Genomic DNA, 22,156 nt, shown 5'->3' with positions numbered 1-22,156 from the left:
TGTTAATGCCCGCGATCCGCCGCCGCCACACCACCATCCAATGCCATGATCCGTCGCTATCACCCGTCACCCACCACACGCCACCCACCACACGCCACTTGCCACTTGCCACCACGTCTGCTGACGTCCACAGTCCGCCACCCGCCACCACCCCACCACCATCCCACTCTGTTGTCCACCATCCATTGCTTCCCATCACCACCGTACACCACCCACTGTCATCTACTATGCCGTTCCACCACCACCACCACTACCACCACTAAAGCCTGTCGTACACTGCCCCCGCCACTGCCCACCACCATTGCCTGCCGTTGCCCGCCGTCAACTTCTTCGCCTACCATGGCCGTCGCCGTTGGTCGTCGACAATAATTGCAGGTAGTAGGTCGTCGCTACCGATTCGGACATAATACCTTATCTATATTCAAATATATTATTTTAATTAAATAAAAATAAAAATAAAAATAAGGCTTATAATTTTTTTTATAATATTTTAAATCTCCGAAATATTTTAAATAATGCTTTTTGAGCAAACAGCTAACTTTAGAATTTGGGCTTAAAATTATTCGACAGATCGCCTGAATTGCTTTGCAACTTTTCATTTCACTCACCATAGAAGAGTTGGCTGTTACCTTTCCCATCCGTAGAAATGACGAATAAAATAATGCCGAGATTCCTCCATTGAGTTAAAAGTTCATCGCCCTAGTTCGCTCGCTCGCTCGCTCGCTCTACTTTCCCATCTAACACCTTTTCTCTAGATTCGATATCTTATGCTTCGCTTGCTTGATCGAATCATGCTGCGGGATTTTGCCTGATCTACCCGCAACACACTTTAAATTCCAGTCTGATAGGTTATCCCGGGGGTTCCTAGAGTTTCACTTTTTGTCTGGGGTGTCTAGGGTTCGCAACTGGGGAACGATGGATTCTGAGGACGACATGCATGATGCCTATGATGTGGAGTCGTTGGATGAGGATTTCTATAGCGGAGGGACACCGATGGGCAGCGAGGATGGCGATGCCGATTACGATTTCGTGGACCACGACTCGGAGGACTCTGAGGACATCACCTCGCATCGCCAGCAGGTGAGGAGATGAAAAGATGGTTATGGATGTTCCTTTTTTGAGTGTTGGGAGGCTTCGTGCTTGTTTACCGGTTTAATTTGTTTTTTTTTGACGGATTGGTTTGGATTTGGGGCTGGGTTTTGAGAAATAGAGCTTGTTATACGGGATTTGTAATGCGGCATAATAAAGAAGTAGATTTATATTGTTTTAGCTGGGTTTGGTGGAATAGATAATCAAATGTCTGAAAGACATTCAGTGATGATGATGATGATATATATATATATATATATATCTGCTTTTAGATAACCCATTACTGTAGCTAAAGTGGGGTGGTAATTTTTTTTGGCAATGCTAGGGCTTGTTAGTATTATTCATTCCCGTGTTAATGTGTTGCCTGCAAGTGTTAAATGAATACTTTTTATTATGATAGTCAGCTGAAGTTTACTTTTGAACTTCACATTGTCATATCAATAATAGGTGTTTCTGATTAAATTTATATTAAGGATAGTGTTGTTTTCTTGACAATTAGTATGTCAGTCTATTGTTTTTCTTGGTTAGATTTTTTAGGACACTTGGACCTGTTAAGGACCTTAAGGTACATTTTATTGGACGCTTAAGTGTAACTAGCATCGGTTTGATTTCCATGAGTGGTTCTGATCTTGGTCAGCAAGTTTATTTTGGTCTTTATAGCAGGCATCAGAGTCTGTAAAGAATCAGTAGCTTGTATCCTTGTGCAGATAGAAGCACTTGGAAAGAATCCAAGAGACAATGGACTTTGGATGAATACAGAGAAAATAAATTTACAAGACAAGTCTTACAAAACGAGAAAGATCATAAAAAATCTGAATTTTAAGGGTTGCTGATTTCCATGTCCTCCCTTGGTAATGGCCTACTTCCTATGACTAGCTTCAAGCAAATTTCATCTTGTAAATTTGGTGCAAATTCCATGTTTTCAATATTTGGACTGATTTACTTATGAATGCTTTATTTTATGAACCATTTTTTTAGGGTTTGGGAGTGCGTTGATCACTTGATTCTTCCAAATTTCTTCTTAGAGTGTGCAAATTGATCTCTTACATGAGGCCACTGGGCCTCGTTTCGTTTTGTTTTATTTTATTTTATTTGCTTTGTTCTAGAAAAAGATGAAGCAACATAAGCTCATGTCACCTTGCTAGTTTATAAGAGTTTTAAAACTTTAATATGAGATCATAGTGGACCTTGTGATTTGTGAGGATGTGCAATGGTTTCTTACCCGTATGAGTTATGGCATATGCATTGAATCTTCTTCTTGATGATGATCATCACCAATGATGTCTAGTTGAACTTTTCTTTTAGTGCTTTTTGCTACAGATTGTCACTCAGCTCGAGTGATTAGTGACAAAGCTATTATGAATAAAAATAAGAGAAAAAAACTCATTTTTTAATCCGTTTCAATGTATTTGACATATTCTTATTTTAAAATTTCAGCAAAATTATACAATCCTAAATATTGCCGATATACGCCAGCACCAGGATGAAGATATAAGTAGAGTATCTACTGTACTTTCTATATCAAGAGTGGCAGCCTGTGTTCTTCTTCGTCATTATAAGTGGTATGTTTTTTTCACTTGAGAGCAGAAATTTGAGTTTTGACTTCTCTCTTTCAAACTCATCTCTTGATTTTCAAAGTCTTTTCGTGCAAGCCTTTGCACACGAAAACTCATGGTGTTTAAAATGTTCTTGTTGCCTTATTTGGTTATTAAGTCTTAAGATAATGATTTTGGCAAACACGTGTTGTTTAAGCACATTGAAATTTGTTTAATTTAGACTTGATTGTTTTCATGAAAAGTGTTGTAAAAAATGGAGTTGGTAAGATGCACAGGTTTATGTTTGAGGATCTTATTTCAGTTTGGTATGCAGTTATCTATGTAGGACGGCATAATAAATAATCTATAAATGTTCTGCAGCAAAAGACATGTAGGAAATGGTATTTTTATATTGAAATTTGTAAGACTTGCTGGATTTTTTTACTAAAAAGGCTAACCAAATAACTTTCGCTTATGCTGGAAAATTTATGTTGATTCTAGGCTTTAGATTAACAAATGCATGCTTCCCTTTTTCAATAGTTCTAAACCAAATATTATTGCTTATCCTTCATTTTAAAAAAGTGAATGTTCTTATTTCCTTTACACTTTTTAATGCATTTGTGCATTTTTCTTACCCTAATCGCCAACATAAAATGACAACTGGAAGCATGCTTTTTGACAAGACAATATTCTTTTAACATTTTTCTAAATTAATGTTGGGAAAAGTCAATCGATCAAGAACCGTAGCCAGATAAATGAACTAAAAGCAAATAATTGCAATAATATAGAAACTAGGAAACAATTTCATACTATTTGCTTGGACTTTCGTCTACATCCATGAATGTATAGAGAGCTTTTACAAGTGTTTGGATGAGCACATCAAACTATTAAACTCCTTTGCATAGCTCTCTTATATTCGTTTTCTCTGTTCATTTCCCATTCACTCCTTGCACTATTTAAGTCTATTCATAATAATACTGGATGAATAATCAAAGTGACCCCAAGAAAAAAAAAAAAACATGTGGAATATATTGATATAGACCTATTATTATAACATGTGGAATATATTGATATAGATGGAATATATTGATATAGACCTATTATTATATTTCATCATCTCTCTCCCTCTATTTCATGTTCCAAGTAAATTTCAGTATTATAGCAAAAATATTAAGTTCACTTGATCTTTCTGTGATGCCTTTTAATGCTTGTGCCAAAAATCGCTAAATGTCTGTCCATTGGTCTCGAGACACTAGCCAGAGTAGCTTGTTGCTTTTAAAAGTTATTGGCTTTGCCAACCGTCTCTTAAACCCACTCTGCGAAAAAAAGTGATACTGTTGACATTTTGTTCTAGCTTCAACCTTGATCAAAGAAGCCACATGCTACTCTCGTCGACCTTGAAGATAGCTGATCTTAGAATATACCCATCCTCCTTTTTTGCTTGTTGTAAAGAACTCTACCTAGCTGCCGATAATTCACCATCTACCTCCTCCCAGAAACCAAATAGGTGGCATCTTTCATAGAAATTGAGTATATATAGTTAATGGTTTCTGTTGTCAATTGCTTCACAAAAGATTTGAATACCATAAACCCATCCTTTAATTGCTTCATAATTTATAAATGCTTAATGGCGATCGAAGTATTTTGTGATACCAAATTTGTTTTAAATTTATATGGTTTTGATTTCAAACTTTCTGAGATTTAATATACTTAATTTTAGCAAAAATTGTCACAAACAATTGAAACCTGTAATAAACCTCAAAAGTGAGATATCTCTTATATTGTCAAAATTTTGAAAGCTTTTAAGTTGAATGCCTTGTCTGTTGATGAAGTTTAGATTCCACAAAATAACAATCTTCCACGTGTAGTTGTGGGTTCACAATGCACTATCTTGAAGGGCATTTGAGTTTATGCTGCACCACCTCTTGATCATCTATTGAGGTTTACTATGGCGTTTCAAAGCAAATTTATTAGCTTGTCAAACTGGTTATCAGTTGTATTTAGCACAACCTTAGTTTTGAATCTATTATCGTAAGTATGCTCTTTGATCCTGAAAATTCATTTGTTTAACAATACTGTTGTAGAAAAGGACAAAAAAAAAACAGTGCTCTTTTAGATTTTGGTAGGTTTACTTAACAGGCTTTTAATGTTTAGGTTAATAGCATCAATTTTAAATAAGTAATGGATGGATGTGGAGTATCTATCTATATACTTTATTATTCTTTCAGATCATAACAGTGTTAAAGGTATATGTCGGCCAATAATGTTGCGGATTCTTTATTTATGATTTAATTTAATTTAATTGTGTGTGTGTGTGTGTGTGTGTGTAACTTCAAAAAATAAGGTTTCATTTTAATTTATATATGACTATAACTATGGAAAATAATAATATTTTAATTTAGAAAAGTGAGACCGAATGGACCTCACATATTCGACGGTCCAAATGGTTAAGCACGATACTATCCCTAAGGATAAACATACCATTTGTTAGTAGGCTTAACCACCTAAACTAAAGAGTTTGTGACGTCCGTTTGGTTTGCGGAACCCCATGTTTTTATTTATATGCCGACAAGTTTCCCTATTTAATACGGAGACTTTATTTATATGCCGACAAGTTCTCCTATTTAATACGGGACCGTCGAATGAACCTCACATATTTGATGGTCCAGATGGTTGAGCACGATACCACAAGTAGTGTACTATCCCGAATGATAAACATACCATTTGTTAGTAGGCTTAACCACTTAAACTAAAGAGTTTGTGACGTCCGTTTGTGACGTCCGTTTGGTTTGCTGTGACGTCCGTTTGGTTTGCGAAACCCCATCTTTTTATTTATATGTCGACAATTTGTTCTATTTAATATGAAAGATTAAATAGGGTTTATATTAAGTTGAGTTCTTAAGTTTCCTATAGAGGCAAACCCCTATAGTAGGCAAACCCCTATGGCAAACCCCTATAGTTAATTACATCTTAAATGACCGAAATCACTTAAGAAGACCGTCGATTATGATAAGTGGTTCTGTCTTCAAGATTTCAAAGTTTAAGTTTCCAAAATAAAATATAAGAAAATCAAAAAGGAAGAGCTCAAAATATGAACAATTATTTTCAGGAGCCAAAGGGGTGAAGGGTAGGGGCTGTCACAAATCCGAGGGGGAACACCGACGACTTTCCAACTATAATTTTGAAGAGATGCTATTTGATGTTTCATCCAGTCAGTTTTATTATTTAGGACTTACACTCACACGATACCCAATCATGCAAATGACCTAGGAAGATAAAAGGATTTACATCTTACCGAATGACGACCTCAGAATCCTAAAGAAAATTAAGACTTATAATTCACAATAGACTTGTGCAAAGGCCTAAACAGAAGTGAGGATTTTTGTCGCACTAAGCGGACTACCTCGAAGTCCTAAGGGTTTGTTGTTTATTCTATGAAAATTCCAACTGAAGCTCGTCCTTCGCTTCAGTGTTGTGGCCTCGATTGTCGCCCTCCGTCCGCCCACTTCCTCATTCTGCTTCCTGGAAAGGATACTCCAAATTCCTTAATATCAGTCATAGGTTCAGGGTTTTGGTGTGTGCATATATACAGTTAGGTCAGTGGCTCGTCATAGGTTGTCTCCTAAATCGGGTGTCCTACTGTCCTCTATCCTAAAGATCCCTGCAAGTCTGTAGAAGTAACATGCTAGAAGTAACATGAATAATAAAACGGAAACATGCTGCGAAGCGCAGTAAACAATAAACAGTAATACCGCAAGCACGGGCTATATGTATATGCATTAAAGTGCGGTAAAGGAAAACAATAAAGAAAGGTAGTATAATGTGCAGTACAGGAAATAAAATACAGTAAATATAAAATAAACTTGTGTACTTGGCGGGTCTGCTGCTTCTGTGAATGGGGTCGGTGTCACAGGTAAAAATAAATGAGTATAGTGAAAAACATTTAACAGATGGGTAAGCATGCATTTATATAAATAGAAGTGATTAGCAAAACATCACTCGGACAACTCAAGGAAAGCTACAAAATGACCCACAGTAACTCGAAGAAAACCATTAGAAATACGAGGAAAACCCGAAGAAAATCACGAGTGATCTACAAAGTCTCCAATAAAACCGTAGGAAATGTATGAAAAATCCAAGGAAGAGCAGAAAGAGAATACCAAGTATATAGGGCTGAAACAACATTTGAAGTTCACATAAACTATAGAAGGTGGATGGCATAAACGTACAACTGTAATAAGAACAAAAGAAATATATCTTCACATGCATAGCACTTGAAACATTGCCATTTACAAGTCTAACACCCTCAACAAAGAAAAAAATGAGGTAACTAAATCAGGCTCAACAAACATGCTAAATGCCTAATCATTCATAGCAATTGATAATAATTTCAAAAGGAAAATCCAGGCAAGGTAATCAAGTATATTATTTTTGAAGTAAAATCTTGCTCAAGATTTTTTTTATTCCCTTGGGCTTATTCAGCGTCTGTCGAGTAGAAAGGAAGAGCAGAAAGGAAAGAAGCTCGAGCCTTTTGAAAGAAAAAATGAAAACCACAGAACTCCCAGTTACCAAGCCCACAAGCTCCAAGCCTAACCTAGCAGAAATTGCTGCAGAACCTCCTCCCAGATCCAAAACTTCATAACCCCCTACACGCCCCGCCCTCATGAGATTTTATACCTGAAGAAGAAGAAGACTGGGAGGGAGAGGAAGAAGAAGCCGTGGCGTGCGTGTGTTTAGGCTAAGTAGGGTTAGTTGTTCATATATATATATATATATATATATTAAATGCACTGATTTTTGTTTCATACAAGCGTGTCGGGGATAATAGTGATGCGAATGTTCTTCCTAGCTAAAATCAACGCACTGGACGCGCTGGAGCAGTCAATTTTGTTCTCTGGGGTCATCCGGACAACCTCAGCGATGCCCGGGTCGAAAACGCTTCAAATTCAAATTTCCTCCTTCTACAGTGTAGATGACGTGAATTTTGATATTTATGTGCATCGAGCACGTGAATTGTAGTATACGCGCATCGTGAGTGTGCGCGGAAGTCACAATGGGTTTCTTAAGGATTTAGATCCTATAGCTGCTCAACTTGAGTTTCTTTACGTTAGTTTAATCGACTCAACCAAACGTTGATGATTTAAAACTGCCCATATGAAACTGCAAGGAGTCAAGAAGTGGCTCATATTTCTAGTTGGTGCGGGTCCCAGACTAGTCCTCTAAGAGAGTCCAGTAGGAAGTTCTAAGTCTAGACCCTAAGCTTTAAGAAGAAGAAGAGACCTCACAAAAAATGAGGTCAACAATATACTCAGCTCTTTTTGGTGTCTCATTATTCGGAGGAATCACTAAAACATCGTTTGACACACCATCTCCAGAAATCTTTTGTTGTTAACCTGTAAGGTGCTTTTCGCCATTGGTTGACCTGTCCTTGTACATGATGGTATCATTTTTTATCATGACGACCATTTGATTTTGATTATTCCAATGTTGACTTGTCCTCAGAGCATCAACGCTATATAAATTAAATACGAGTTAGTATAATTGTGTTATATTTTCTTTTATCAGTTGAATCCATAGAGAAACAACCAATAGTTTTTAAATGGGAAAGGTTTAGCCCCTTGCCAGTCCGCACTTCTTCAGATCAATTATAATAGATGGGAATTGAGGGCTTTTGATGAGATAAATGTGCTTACAATTACTTTGGAAATCTCACCCAATCCTTCATGTAATGTTGTGCTTTAGGTTTTTTTACTCTTTTAAGTTTTTCTTATGCACTCATTTTGGTGCAATATTCCTGGCACGATCTTCATTTTCTGCTACCGAAAAAAATTCCTTGTTGTATTCACCTCTGTTATATGATCTAAAGAACTTAATTTGAGTAATATCAAATTTCTCATTTTCTAGTTGCCTTCATCTTTTGAGAGACAGGCAACTTCTTTATTTTTTATAGACGTAATCCTCAAAAAAATTTGAATCCAAAGGCTTCAAATTTGAAAGCTCGTTTTGAAAGGATCACTATCTGAATTCATTGTTTCTCACACTATTTTGACACTTGGAAGTCATATACAATTTGTCATCTTTTCTATCACATGCTTTTAACATTATCTCTGTTGGTTAACTTTCACATTTTAGTGTTGAAGGTAAAAATAGGTTAATTTTCATCAAATTGGCTTATATATTTTAGATTCCTTTTGCAAGCTTGGAAATTTCCTTCATTCTGAAGATTCCTGTAGTTTCATTAACAATTGATTTGAGCATAAAAAATGCCCATAATACTTGAGGGTTTATCACTAACCAAAGACAAACTTGAGTCCATCATTTAGGATTCAGACTATCAGCAGTAAAGATTAGTGTATCATAATTCTCTCTTGTGAGTAATAACGTTCACCTGCTCTTTTTTCTCATTCAACTTTTGGGGACAATCTTCTTTCATGTGCTTGACATTTTCACTTTCCCAGCGTGCTCCTTTGTGACCTTTAAATTGCCTTCTAAGATTTTGATTCACCGCAATTAGCGCTCCTCTTTTTAGTTTTTCCTCTTTTCAAGATTCAAATTAGAAAAGTCTTATTTCAATTTCTTCTTGTAAGATAAAAAGATTTGAACTTTGCTGAGCTACAACTTTGTAGATCATAAAACTTATTTTTTCTTTATAGCTCCTTGTCATGACATCAAATTGATAGACTTGCGATCAAAGTAAATTCATCGAAATGCTTTGTTGCAGATGCACTCCGTCTTGAGATTAAAGAACTTTCTCATTGTTTCATGATGATCATTATAAATTAGCCATTAGGTTTAGCGATTTTAAGTTCTTGAATGCCATTTGTGATTTAGCAATTTAATCAGATTAGGGTACCAAATTGGGCTTATCTTTAACTTTCCATGCCTATTTTCTTACATAGCTGGATTTCAAAAGAACATAAATGGCGAGGCCTACTGATTTTCTGATTGATCAATGAAAGAATAAATTCATAATCATCTTACCAGGTTATTGAATTTCTGATACAGGTTATGAGACTATCTGCTTCTATTGGGTATTGTTATGCCCATTCGTATTGTCTTCTGTTGGTTGCTATTATGATCGTTCTTCTCAAGGTTTTGCTACTATAGCATTGCCAAGCTTTTTTGATTTTTTTTTTTGTTTTTTGGGTTCACCCTTGCTAACATGGGTACTGTTTACAATAGATTTTTTATGTGGCTGTTTACATTACTAATTTGTCAATGGTTTTTAAATGTGAACTTGGTGGATATTTGGAATCAGATTCATTTGATTTCATGCCAACTATATCCACAATCCCAGGGTTTGTGAGTCTATGAAGATGATCCGGGGCATGTAAATTATGAGCTTTGATTGAATAAACATATTCAAATTTTTTGTTGTGTGCGTGTGCAAGTTAACTGAAGTTAACCGAATGAGTTTTTTTGAGTGTGGTAGAAGTGTAACTATCTAATTTCGTGATAGGTATCTTCTTGTATTAGCTTGAGGCATAAGCTTACATTAGTTAATTTTATATTTGACCTGATTTATTTTGTGATTGAATTGCTAGTGCTTCTCATTTTTTTCAAATTTGATTTGCTTGGAATCAATTTGTTGTAATGAAGTTATAATTGCTTGCGGATTTAAAATTCTAAAATTTCTTAGCGATTTTCTTATATTTATTCAACAATGACATTATTACTCGGGTTTTAGCTCTTTTATGTATCATTCATACTTAAAGAAAAAAAGGCAGTCGACTTTTTCAGCATTGAATGATCTGGGAATCTTATTTTTTCTCGCATGAGTTACAAAAACACTATCACATTATTTTGGCTGCATTCTGAAACCGTAATCCTGAATCATCCCGCATCATTTTCTTTGCTTATTGTGCTTGTAGGTTTTAAGGCATTGAACTGTGTATTGTTATCGAATGCATGAATGAGTTCATGAGTGAATCATTAATTTAATTGATCATATTTAAAAGTGGCTTTATTAGAAGGCTTTTGCATATCTAATCATATATCTATTATAGTAGAGAGCTAGTCGAAAAAACTTTTTCCTATTTTTTTTTTTTTTTACCTTTTGTTTCTTTATGTTATTGTTTCTTTATGTTATTCCTATGTTATTGAGTGCAGGAGTGTCAGTAAGGTGCACGATGAATGGTTTGCGAATGAGGAAAATGTTCGGAAGGCTGTTGGCTTGTTGGAAAGGCCAGTGGAAATGCCTTGCACTAAAGAAGTAAGTGCTTAGGCCTTTAGCGCTGCTATTTAGGATGAATTATTGTTTAATTTTATCTGTTTACATCATTTTCTATCAAATTTATTTTTGTTTTCGATTACAAATTCTAATAAAAAAAATGCAATTTTGGTGACAGTTGACTTGTGGAATTTGTTTCGAAAGCTATCCACGGGATGAAATGTCTGCAGCAGCCTGCAGTCATCCTTTTTGTGGTTCCTGCTGGAGAGGTTTGGCCATCTGAATGTTGTCTGGACATTTATTTAATTGCCTTCTTTTTTGTTTTATTGAATTCTTGGCTTGGTAATTGAAATCTTCTTGTCTAAGCCTCACAAAGTGATATTCATCAGAATGTTGATTTTTGAAATTTTCAAAGTTATATAGAATGAGCTTTAAAGTTCTATTTGATCATCTTGGTTTTCTTTTTGTTCAACATGCTCATAATTGGCCGATTATGATTGGATGCTTTCTTGTTCATAGGAAAAACTAGTGTTATTTCTTTAATGTTTAATTATTGCTGTATAAAAGGGGTCAAGTTTTTCAAGGCAGTTTGAGCACCTCAAATTAGCTATCGTACTTATCATTCCCGTCATTCAGTTATGTCAATGGTTGTTTTGGTTAACTAAGTGTCTTTAAATAGGATAGAGCTTGCCGCTTAGTTGTATGTTGGATTCATTTCCAAATTTTCGGAGACCGTATTCTTAATAATATTTTTGATTCATTTCTTATCCATTTCTAAATTTTCTGAGGCAGTATTCTTAATAATATTTGTTATTCATTCCTAGTCAAATTTCATATTCTAAAAGAATTGATACTCCAACAAATTTTTATCATCCGATACGAATCTCGAGGCAATCTTTTGTGCAAGAAACATTCAAACTTCAATTAATAATCATCCAGAGCTCCGGTTTCAACAAACTTATAATCAAATTGGCTGGCTTGATGAGACGGACCCAATGATATCAATATTAGTCTAATTCGAGTCAAATCAAGCTCAGTTCAAGTCATTAAAGCACCCTTGGAAGATTTTCAGATGTATTTACAAGGTCGAACAAATGCCGAATCTAGCAAGCCTATAGTCGAATTGTGTGTCTCTACAACACGAATCCACGAGCCCAATATTGCTCAATTCTGACATCGTTAAGACACTCAAATATCCATCATACGCCGCCTGATCGAATGATGCTCTTCAAACCGTTCGATCAAAGTAGTTCATATTCCTGCATTAATTGCACCCGAAACACTATAAATAAAACCTCACCCCTCTCATGGAGGGGAGGAGAGCTTGTGGCTTGAGAAGGAACTTGAAGCTTAAGAATGAGCTGAAATCCAGCATTACTCCTACTGCCACCGACATTCGCCGACCAATGCTAACCACCTGCCGACCTCCACCAATCGCAATTGGCCTCCGCCCACTTCTTACAACAAGTTCATTCTTGCACTGACATTGTAACTCCGAAGAGAGTTTAACCCTTTCCTGCCTGTGGGACGATGGACTGTACATGTAATATCCAATTTATAGTGAATTTCTTCAGCAGGGCTAGGCCCCCGTGGTTTTTTTCTTTTCTGAATTCTTCATGTAAAAATTTCTGGTGTCACTACTGGTTGTTTTCTTTTATCTGAACTCTTGTGCAACTAAGATGATAATCCTTCACTGCTGCAAATTTTCTAGCACGCATTAAGAATAAACACCAACTGTCATATTTGTAATCCAATAAACATGAAATTAGCCTATTAATTCTTTTTTCATTAAAATTATTAATTATATTTAATTGGTCAAGCACCCTATTTATTTTGCTAAGCTTGGGAAACTTTTCCTGCAAACTCTAATCAGCAGTATAAATAGTTTAATATGCCTTAATCTTGGTTAGGAAGTTCTAATCACTATTTGATCTTTCAAAGATTTACATCATATCTCACACTTCTTATGTATTTATTTATTTAACACCCAAAATTTGATATTTACATCGTACCAGATTAATACTAAATTAATCTCTAATACTAGATTAAAATCCTTTTCAAAGTCCAAATAAAAATAGGAAAACAATCTTTTATACTTTCACAGATAAACACTTGAAATTTACAAGTCAAAGTAATGTTTCTGGATTGATTTGGATTTCACATTATTTTCTCTTCAAAGTTACCTCAAAAGTATTTCTCAATTTAATTCATCAATTCACCATTTTTTCTCTCATCTTAGAGGCATACATATATGAGAATAGTGATAGAGCACTTCAGAAAAATCGTCCAATAGTTAAGTTTATAGAAACTTTCTAGATATGTTAGATCTATTGGGAAATTTGAAGGAGTCTTTGAGGATACTTGTTGTTAAAGGGAATAATAAATTTCATATAATATGATATAACTTAATGAATTTCTATGTTAAGTATAATATATTAGATGTGATTTTACAACAAAGTAACTCGATACACCTACTGGAATATAAATTAATTTTCAATACATTTAAGTGTTGTGTAATCACCAAAAAATATTTCTAACACATAATTAACATAAATTAAAAATTTAGTAAAAATATAAGAAATTAATTTTACCAAATCAAACATGAGTTTATTACGCATTTTATCATTAATTATATAATTAATAAAATAAATGTTGCATAATCAATAAATTGAAAATAAACCAAGTAAATTGAACATCACACTAAGTATAAGAACAACAATGACAACAAGAAGCCTTGATTCCACTAAATGGGGTCGGCTACATGAATCCTTTTTCTCCATCGTGTCCTGTTGAATGTCATATTTATATTTAATTCTAATAAATTAAGATCATTTCTTATACAATATTCCCAAGTCTTTCTAGGTCAACCTTTGCCTTCCTTAACATAAGTTGATTCTAAAACCTCTACTCTCCTAACTAGATCATGAGATGATCAACGTTTAATGTGACCAAACCATCTAAAATGACTATCTCTAATTTTGTTCGCCACAGGAGCTACACCAACTCTATCTATCACGGATATAATATATTCATTTCACATTTTGTCTCTAAGTGTAAAGCCACTCAAGCACCTAAGCATTCTCTTCTCGGCAATACTTAACTTAATTTCATGCTTTTTTTAAAAGGCCAACATTCTGCGCCATAGATCATTGCAAGTCTTTTCACCAACTTATAAAATTTTCCTTTCAGTCTAAGTGGTACTTTTCTATCACACAATAGGCCTGAAACATTTCTTCACTTTGATTAACCGACTTGAATTCTACTAATATCATCACCATCTATATCACCATCAGTTAGAAAAATAGACCCGAGATATCTAAAGCGTTCACGCCTTTTAATAATTTGATCACCCAAGTTACAATTGTCAGTGGAGCTTCTACTAATAAAATTACATTCCATGTATTCAGTTTTAGTTCTACTTAAACGAAGACCTTTAGACTCCAATGTAGAGCCCCATACTTCAAGCTTATCCACAAGAAGGATATCATCAATGAAAAGCATACACCAGGGTACATCTTCTTGTAAATGTCCAGTAAGAGCATCCATAACTAAAGCAAAAGGATATGGGCTTAAAGCCGATCCCTGAGTTAATCCAACGGAAATAGGAAAATATTTGGTCAATCATCCTTCTGTTTGAACACAAGTAATAGCTCTAGTATACATATCTTTAATGACGTGAATATAAGTCATGTCAACACCTTTCTTCTCTAGAACTCTCCAAAGTGTATCTTGGAACCTTTTCTAAATCAATAAAAATCATATGTAGATCCTCTTTATTGTACTTCTCCATCAAATCTCTCAATAAATGTATAGCTTCCATAGTAGACCTGCCCGACATAAATCCAAACTGATTGTGAGAAATTTTTGTAATATATCTAAAATATATTTTAAAGTAATTAGCCTAAAATAACTTTATTTTATCTTTGTGTTCATTATTCTTGTGTTTTTGGTTAATCGTGAATCCACTTTCAATTAAAAATACTTAAACACACATTATATTACTAAACCTTTGATTTTTCTTACATTGCATTCTTGACCACGTTGAATTGAACATTCTGGCATTTTCACAAGTTACAATTTCTTCAAGTAAGTTGGGTGCACAATTTAATTATTTATATAGTTTGGTTCTGTAAGGACCATCTATTGAAATTTTTTGCAAAGTTAGATAGCGTTGGACGAAATTTGTTATCATCAACTATTGAGCCATACATGAAAAACACAAGCTCGTGGGTCAAAAATCTTAGTTTAATGACGACTGTTTGATATTTTATCAAAGTGGCCAATTAATAAAAATGTAAATATATGCACCTCTTCATTCGTTATTTGAAGGATATCTACTTCCTTAAATACATGCATATATCCAACTTCGTATATAATCCACAACATAATAATTCTACCTTATATTTGCATTAGTAAAAAAGTTTGCAATAAATTCATATCCTAGTGATATTACACAAGTTATTCTCCTCAATATAACTTCCTCTTATAGGAAGCATGTAAATATAAAAAAAATATGATCAACATGTGTATAGAAAGAGCAGAAGATAATCATTAATATCTCTAATACCAAAATTAACAATTTGCAAAAAAAAGGGGATAATTTCATACAAACCACCCTAATATTGATATTTTCAAATTAACCATCCTAATATGATCAACATGTGTGTAGAAAGAGCAGAAGATGATCATTAATATCTCTAATACCAAAATTAGGAATTTGCAAAAAAAAAAGGGGATAATTGTGTACAAACCACCCTAATATTGATATTTTCAAATTAACCATCCTAATATGATCACCTAGGTGATTTTTTTGAACTACCTTGAACTACCGAACCTATGTATTTACCGGTGGCACAATCAAACTATTGAGAATTTGATAAAAATGCAAAATATGGATTTGGGTTTCACCATGAAAATGTGATATTTGAGCGAGAATTTGAAAATTGTTGAAAGAGGATGGTGGTTGATTTGTAAATAAAAAGTTTCGGGTGGTCTATATGTAATCTCCCTAAAAAATATAAAAAATTGAAAGAACTTCAAATTGACAAAAAATAAAAAAAAAGAAAAACTAAAAAAATGGAAAAAAAAGGGGTCTAATATATGAGTTTCATGCATATGCAGATAATCATGAAACATTTGTAAATATTTAATGTAAAGTTTATGATGTGTAGATATGTTTATTTCATATTAAATATACAGCTTGTCCACTGAGACGTACAACATCCAAGATCCTGTGCTCCTTTTTCTCGATGAACAAACACCGAACACCAGGGCTTTCACTCCACCAACACATTTATGGTGATGAAGATCCTGCAGGGGATTGCGATCTCTGGAAATGTTGTCGTGATTTCATTCAACCAACCTTGGGCCAAGTAGCCCCTAGATGTTGATCTTCTCATATGAAAACAAGCATTGTCACTCCTAGTTCCATACACTCATTTTTAACACCCTTCCCATTTTTTCTTTCTTCTTCTGAGTTGCTTGGCGGCTTGTAGAGCAGTAAGCAATAATTGAAATTGGAAACAAACTATGAGAAGCTAAACAAACATGTTTTTATTTCATGAGAGAATGCACACACAATAAAGCAAAGAATAGAACACGAAAGTGATCCCAAAAAAATCCTTTAATTTTATTATCATGATAACAAGAGTAGTAGTAAGTAATTAACAACTCATTCTGTTGCAGGGTGACATGACTTGAGTTTTTTAATTGGAAGTGTGGTCATCGATTCTCTGTGATCAAATAGCCTTTTCTAAAGTTGATGGAAGTGATATATGATTTCAAATTGCTCATAATACTTATGAATGTGGGTTGCTAAAAGCCCTTTGGTGAATACTTTATGTCATTGTCTTTTTATTTTCCCAACATATGGACTGTATGTCAACCAACTTTTTGTTTTTTTATAAAATGTCTATCGACTTGCACATGTTTGTTATAATCATGCAATTTAGCATTGTGAGTATATTGATGGTCGATTTATTGTCACACTATATTATTATAAGTTTTTCATATTATAATTTTAAATCTCCAAGACCAATTTTAATCCATAAGAGTGCATATTCCTTGAGCAGTTTTTTTGAATAAAAGTTTGCGTAAAAGTTATTTTTTTTGTTCTTCATGTTATGAGGTTTCCTTCCAGAAGTGTGCAACTTTATGAAGTGGATCTCCTATACTAGTGGTCTTGCATAGCTTGCATCAATCTAAACTTCAAGTTGTAGGGTATCATATTTTTATTGTGAATTCATTCTTGAACATAATTTATGATATATGAGGACTTTAGAAGTAGTTTGAATATGGGATTTTTTAGGTTTGTGTATGAACCGACTCGTGAGAGTTACTGCAAAGGCCATATCAGGGGGTGTATGTAATAGATAGATTAGTTTCTCATCTGATATTTGCTATTTATTGATTTTCAATTTTATTACTTCTTCATTTATGTTAACTTTCTAATCTAGTTAAGTTGTAGTTTTGCGTGATTTATAATTAATCATCTTGGTTTCCCTTAATAGGTCCATAATATATTTTTTTAAGAGATGAAAATTACTTGTTATGATTAATCAACTTCTATACCCAGGAAGTGTCCAAGCTTTCCCACTTGATTTTAAGTTCTTCAATAAGTTTTTTCTTTGAGTGATTTCTTTCATTACTATCCTTTAGTGTAAAATTATATCAATATATACGGTGACCATAATATTTTTTTTGCTTTAATTTAGTATTTTATGAAGAAGATTTGGTCTACTTGATTTTTTTTTTCATGTACTTCATTCAATTCACGGTTTTTGTAAGTATGCAAAACCTTACTTTTGGGGATTTTTTGAGAGTACAAATGCTTCTCTTAATATACACACCCTACTTTTTATGAACGAAGCTTGATGTAGGATTCATATAAACTTCTTCTTCAGTGCCTCCATGTAACAAAATATTTTTCACATCATGCTGTTGTATGAACTATCTAAAATTAGGTGCAAGTGAATTTAAAATATGAATTGCATTTATTTTTATAATAGATGCAAATATATATTTTTTATAGTCAATTTAATAGGATTGAGTGTATCTTTAGCAAATAATCTTACCTTGTACCATTCCAACTTTCATGCACTTAGTGTTTTATTGAAAAGATGTATTTGCATTCTACAATTTTTTCTCTTTTGGTAGCTCAAAGATATTCCACGTGTATTTTTTCTAAGACTTTTTTTTTGTTTTGATAGCATCATTCTAATTCTTATTTCTAGTGCTTTAAATAGGGCTTGATATATTTTAATGGAGTTGGAGTTGATTTTTATAAGAAAAAGAAAAATTTAAAGTGATATATTTTAGAATATGAGATATAGTGATGATGATGGGTTGATTATTGTTATTTGTTGATGGTTATGATTTTTAAGCTTTTTGGAGATTTTTCTGGGCTTATTTCTCATCGTGTAAACTTGAAATGGTTCAATGATTGACTTTTACATGATTGGGATGTGAAGATATAAGAGAGTGGTTTCATTAAGTTTATTTAGTTGGTTGTTCTCCTCTTGAAGATGTTTTTTATTGAAAGAAGTTTGATTTTCATCAAGGTGTCATCTTTTGAAGTGAAGATTTTTATGTGGTTGAGTGATGCTATTTAATCTTTTGAGTTGAGGAATATTTTACGAAGACACATTTGATCGTTGTAGGATCAATCTTATCTTGATTTTGTCTATGGATATGGGCATAATTAATGTACCCAAATATTTTGGGAGGTATTTTTAAGAAGAATTTTTTTGTAGAAAAAAAAAAAATAATCCGGTAGTCTAGAGGATTTTTGAAGTTGATTATCCTTCTCTTTATTATATTGGTTAGGTATATAATGGTTAGAGCTGCTGCTTTCTGCTCAATATTTTTTTATATCTTGGCTTGTCTTTTCTGCAGCTCTATTTTATTAGTAGGCGGAATAGGAGGATTGATGGATGATAACTTTTTTTATTAAAAACAATAATTAATTTTTGATTTAATTAACCATAATCATTATATATGATGAACATCTTGATGTTAACATTAATTTATATTTTATCATAACAATAAAGACAGGAAGAATAAGGCTGAAATTAGATTTCTATTTGATAAGATACTCATTTCTTTCATGTGCAATTATCAATGAAGATAACAAATTCTATAACTCCAGAAATGTTAGGGATTTTTTAAGGTTCCCAATAACATAGCGAGTTAACACAAAATAAGTAGAAGATCTAGAATCATTTTCAGTAAAAAAAACATAATGATGTTTTCCAATTTTATAATTCTCACAATGAAACTCTTCATTGTTAACATTTATAAAATGAGAAAGAAATATACAATTGTAAGATTTTAGAATATCAAATGCCCTAGTTCATTAATGGTGCTCTCCCAAATTGTTTTGTATATTGATAGTTGAGACTTAGGTTGAAGAAAGACTACCTGTATTTTTTGTCATCACGCAGGTATAGCTCTTCATTATTCCTAGTTTAACAAGTTGTGTTTCCCATTGTGAGGCCTTCGAATGCACAATGGTTAGTAAACAATGTTATTACGTAGCTTTATTATTCAGCGATTTTATGGATTGATTGATTTATTGCAAGGTGAGGGAGATGTAGAATATTATTGAGGGTAAATGTGGGAGAAATATAACTATCCCCATGACTTGTCACAATTATCAAGGAACTGACAACTACTTTAACTTTGCTATTACTGGGATAGAGTTTGTTGGTTTGAAAATAGTTGGCAAGATTTGTCATATCGTTGGTGGCTTTTGAATCTAGGATTCATGTTTGATAATAACTTTTTGGGGGTACAACGACAAGATTTTGAAATCATACTTTTTCACATAAGAAAGCATGACATGAAAGATTTTTCGTAGGAGTTTAGAAAACTTTTGAGTTTAACGCTTCTTCTGAGTTTAACGCTTCTTCTGAGTTTAACACTTATGATTCACAAGGGAAGCATGTCTTTTTGAGAGATTTGTGTTTTCTCTATTTCTTCTAAGTATTGCCACTCGAGTTCACTTATGATTTCTTCGCTCGATATCACAACTTTTGACTTACCTAAAGCAGCATCAATGCCCTGATCTGCAAATTCTTCTAGTTGCTGCTGCTAGCATTTGTCCCCGATGTCATCACGAGCGGAGACGGTTTAGTATGAAACTCCATGATCTTTTCATCATTTCTTCCAGGGCTCTTTAATAGACGAGAAATACCCCTCCAAGGCCGAGAAACGCTTGTCTATTTCAGATTTGATGTGACCTATTTATTTCTATAATTTCTTCTCTAGATCTTCTACTTTCTTGGCCTTCATTCCTCTCGGAACGCTTTAATGTACATATTAGTCATATTTATACTAAACAATAATAAACTACAAAAAACTAAATTGCTCTCTGGGACCGATATAACATAATACTAGGACCTTGTAAATGATAATAATAACACATTAAAATACTATCTGTAGAGAGAATCTTGAGAGAGAACTTTATGATTTTATTTGATTATGAAAACTATAGTTTTTTGTTACATTTAAAATTTTTTTATAGTTTTTTAGAACATATGAATTAATGTCCATGTCTCTTCCCCTAGTTTTCCGTTTATTGGTTTTGATTGGAGTTAGGTGCTATGAAAAGGCTATATGTAAGCTATTTTAATTAAAAAGTATGTAGCAAGGCTTATCGATTGCCGCCGTAAAAATGCATGTAGTCAAATTTGAAGTGCTAAATAATTTCTTTGTTGCTGACGAGGATTTTAAGAGATTTGGGTTGTCATGATAGACCATTCCATAGGTCAGTTGATTGTTTATTCTTCAAGAATAGATTATACTTTTTAGGAGTTTGCTCAGAGAATTTAATTTACATGAGTGTCGTAATGGAGGAATGGTTGGACACTTTGATAATGACAAAATTGAGTTCCTTAGTGAAAGAAACTTTTTATTAGCCCATATTGGTATGAGATGTAGAGAGATGTTATAAAATTTAGGGAATGTTATTTTAGTTTGATTTGAGAATATTAATCCCCTTCCCATTTTAGAGGCACATTGGTTGGATGCGAGCATTAATTTTGTGTTGGGTTTGCCACAAATACAATGGAGTAAGGATTTTATTATGATATTGGTAGATCGATTCTCCAAAATGACATATTTTTTTTCTTGCCACAAAATGATTAACATATCACAAAATTGCAATCTATATTTTAGGGAGATAACTTGTCTTCATAGCGTCTTCAGGAAAATTACTTCGGATAAAGTGGAGTTTATGAGCAATTTATGGAAGACCCAATGGGATAAGCTTGATACGAAGTTTCAATTTAGTTCAACAACATGCCCACTGAGATATGGACAAATAGAAGTGATAAATCTCAGTTTTGGAAATCTCTTTAGGTGTTTGGTGGGAAAGAACATTAGAAAGTGGGATGTTGTGCTTCCTTAGGTACAGTTTTCCTTTAGTCGTTTCTTTATACATTCCGCAGGTCACGATCCTTTTAAGATTGTATACGGGCTTAATCCTTTCATACTATTGGAGTTCGTTTTGATACTTCTAGCTATTGAGCTTAGTATTGATCAGAGGCTTTAGTCAGAGATATTCAGACTTTATATTAGCAGGTGAGGAAGAAAATTGCTAAGCAGAATGGTAAATATCAAGCGAACATATAAATTCTGAAAATCTTAGGCTTTTATGGAAGGTGACTTGGTGTGGAACAAATTGAAGAAAGAGAGATTTCCTATAGGTTCTTTTGGGAAACCTAAATTATAGAGCTTCTTGGCCATTCAAAATCACTAAGAGGATTAAATAATGACTGTAAGATTGATTTATTAGTAGATTAAAATATTTATGTTATATTTAATTTTAATGAATTGTTGCCATATTACGAGGATTTCAGATGCTTTTTGAAAGAAGGCGAAACCTTCTACTTGGGGAGAGTGGCAAAAGAGCCATCTTCTGTGATCCTACAATTTCTCGATATCGTAGCTGAATGTCCTATGAGAATTCAAACAATGGGATTCTTCCACGCGTATTCTATCGTCAGTCTTCATGGGTCCCTTTCGGAATTTTTTTAGGTAGAATTAGGGTTTTTTTTGCATGTGAACTATTTATTTTAATTTATGATTTTGAGACTTTTATTTTGGTTTATGTTATTTGAAGAATTTTCTCCGTCTTATTCTCTTTGGAATTCTGCAATCTATTTTCCTTAATAGGTGGTCGATTGTCCTCATCATCTGTACCTCACCATTTTGTTGTTTCCTCATTATTTTTCAGACTGAACACCTGCCAAACTTCTTCTACCTTCTTTCAAACTGTCAATTTCACATATTTCTATCTCTTGCCATTTTACAATATCTCCCTAAAGCTATCTATATATATATATATATATATATATATATA

At 33.5% G+C, this 22,156-nt stretch overlaps 1 protein-coding gene across 1 annotated transcript in view; it reads left to right on the top strand.

Annotated features, from left to right (window-relative positions):
• The first annotated feature begins 603 nt into the window (after positions 1 to 603).
• Positions 604 to 22,156, top strand: part of LOC110032861 (probable E3 ubiquitin-protein ligase ARI7) — a 55,237-nt gene continuing 33,684 nt past the window's right edge. The window contains exons 1-4 of the mRNA XM_020736633.1: positions 604 to 1,080; positions 2,527 to 2,651; positions 10,734 to 10,836; positions 10,973 to 11,063. Coding sequence (XP_020592292.1) covers positions 916 to 1,080; positions 2,527 to 2,651; positions 10,734 to 10,836; positions 10,973 to 11,063 — 484 coding nt within the window. The 5' untranslated portion in view covers positions 604 to 915. The remainder of the gene's footprint in view (positions 1,081 to 2,526; positions 2,652 to 10,733; positions 10,837 to 10,972; positions 11,064 to 22,156) is intronic.

Source organism: Phalaenopsis equestris, unplaced genomic scaffold (assembly GCF_001263595.1).
Source record: "Phalaenopsis equestris unplaced genomic scaffold, ASM126359v1 Scaffold001040, whole genome shotgun sequence".
Classification (NCBI taxonomy): Eukaryota; Viridiplantae; Streptophyta; class Magnoliopsida; order Asparagales; family Orchidaceae; genus Phalaenopsis; species Phalaenopsis equestris.
This window is presented reverse-complemented; position numbering and strand designations above follow the sequence as displayed.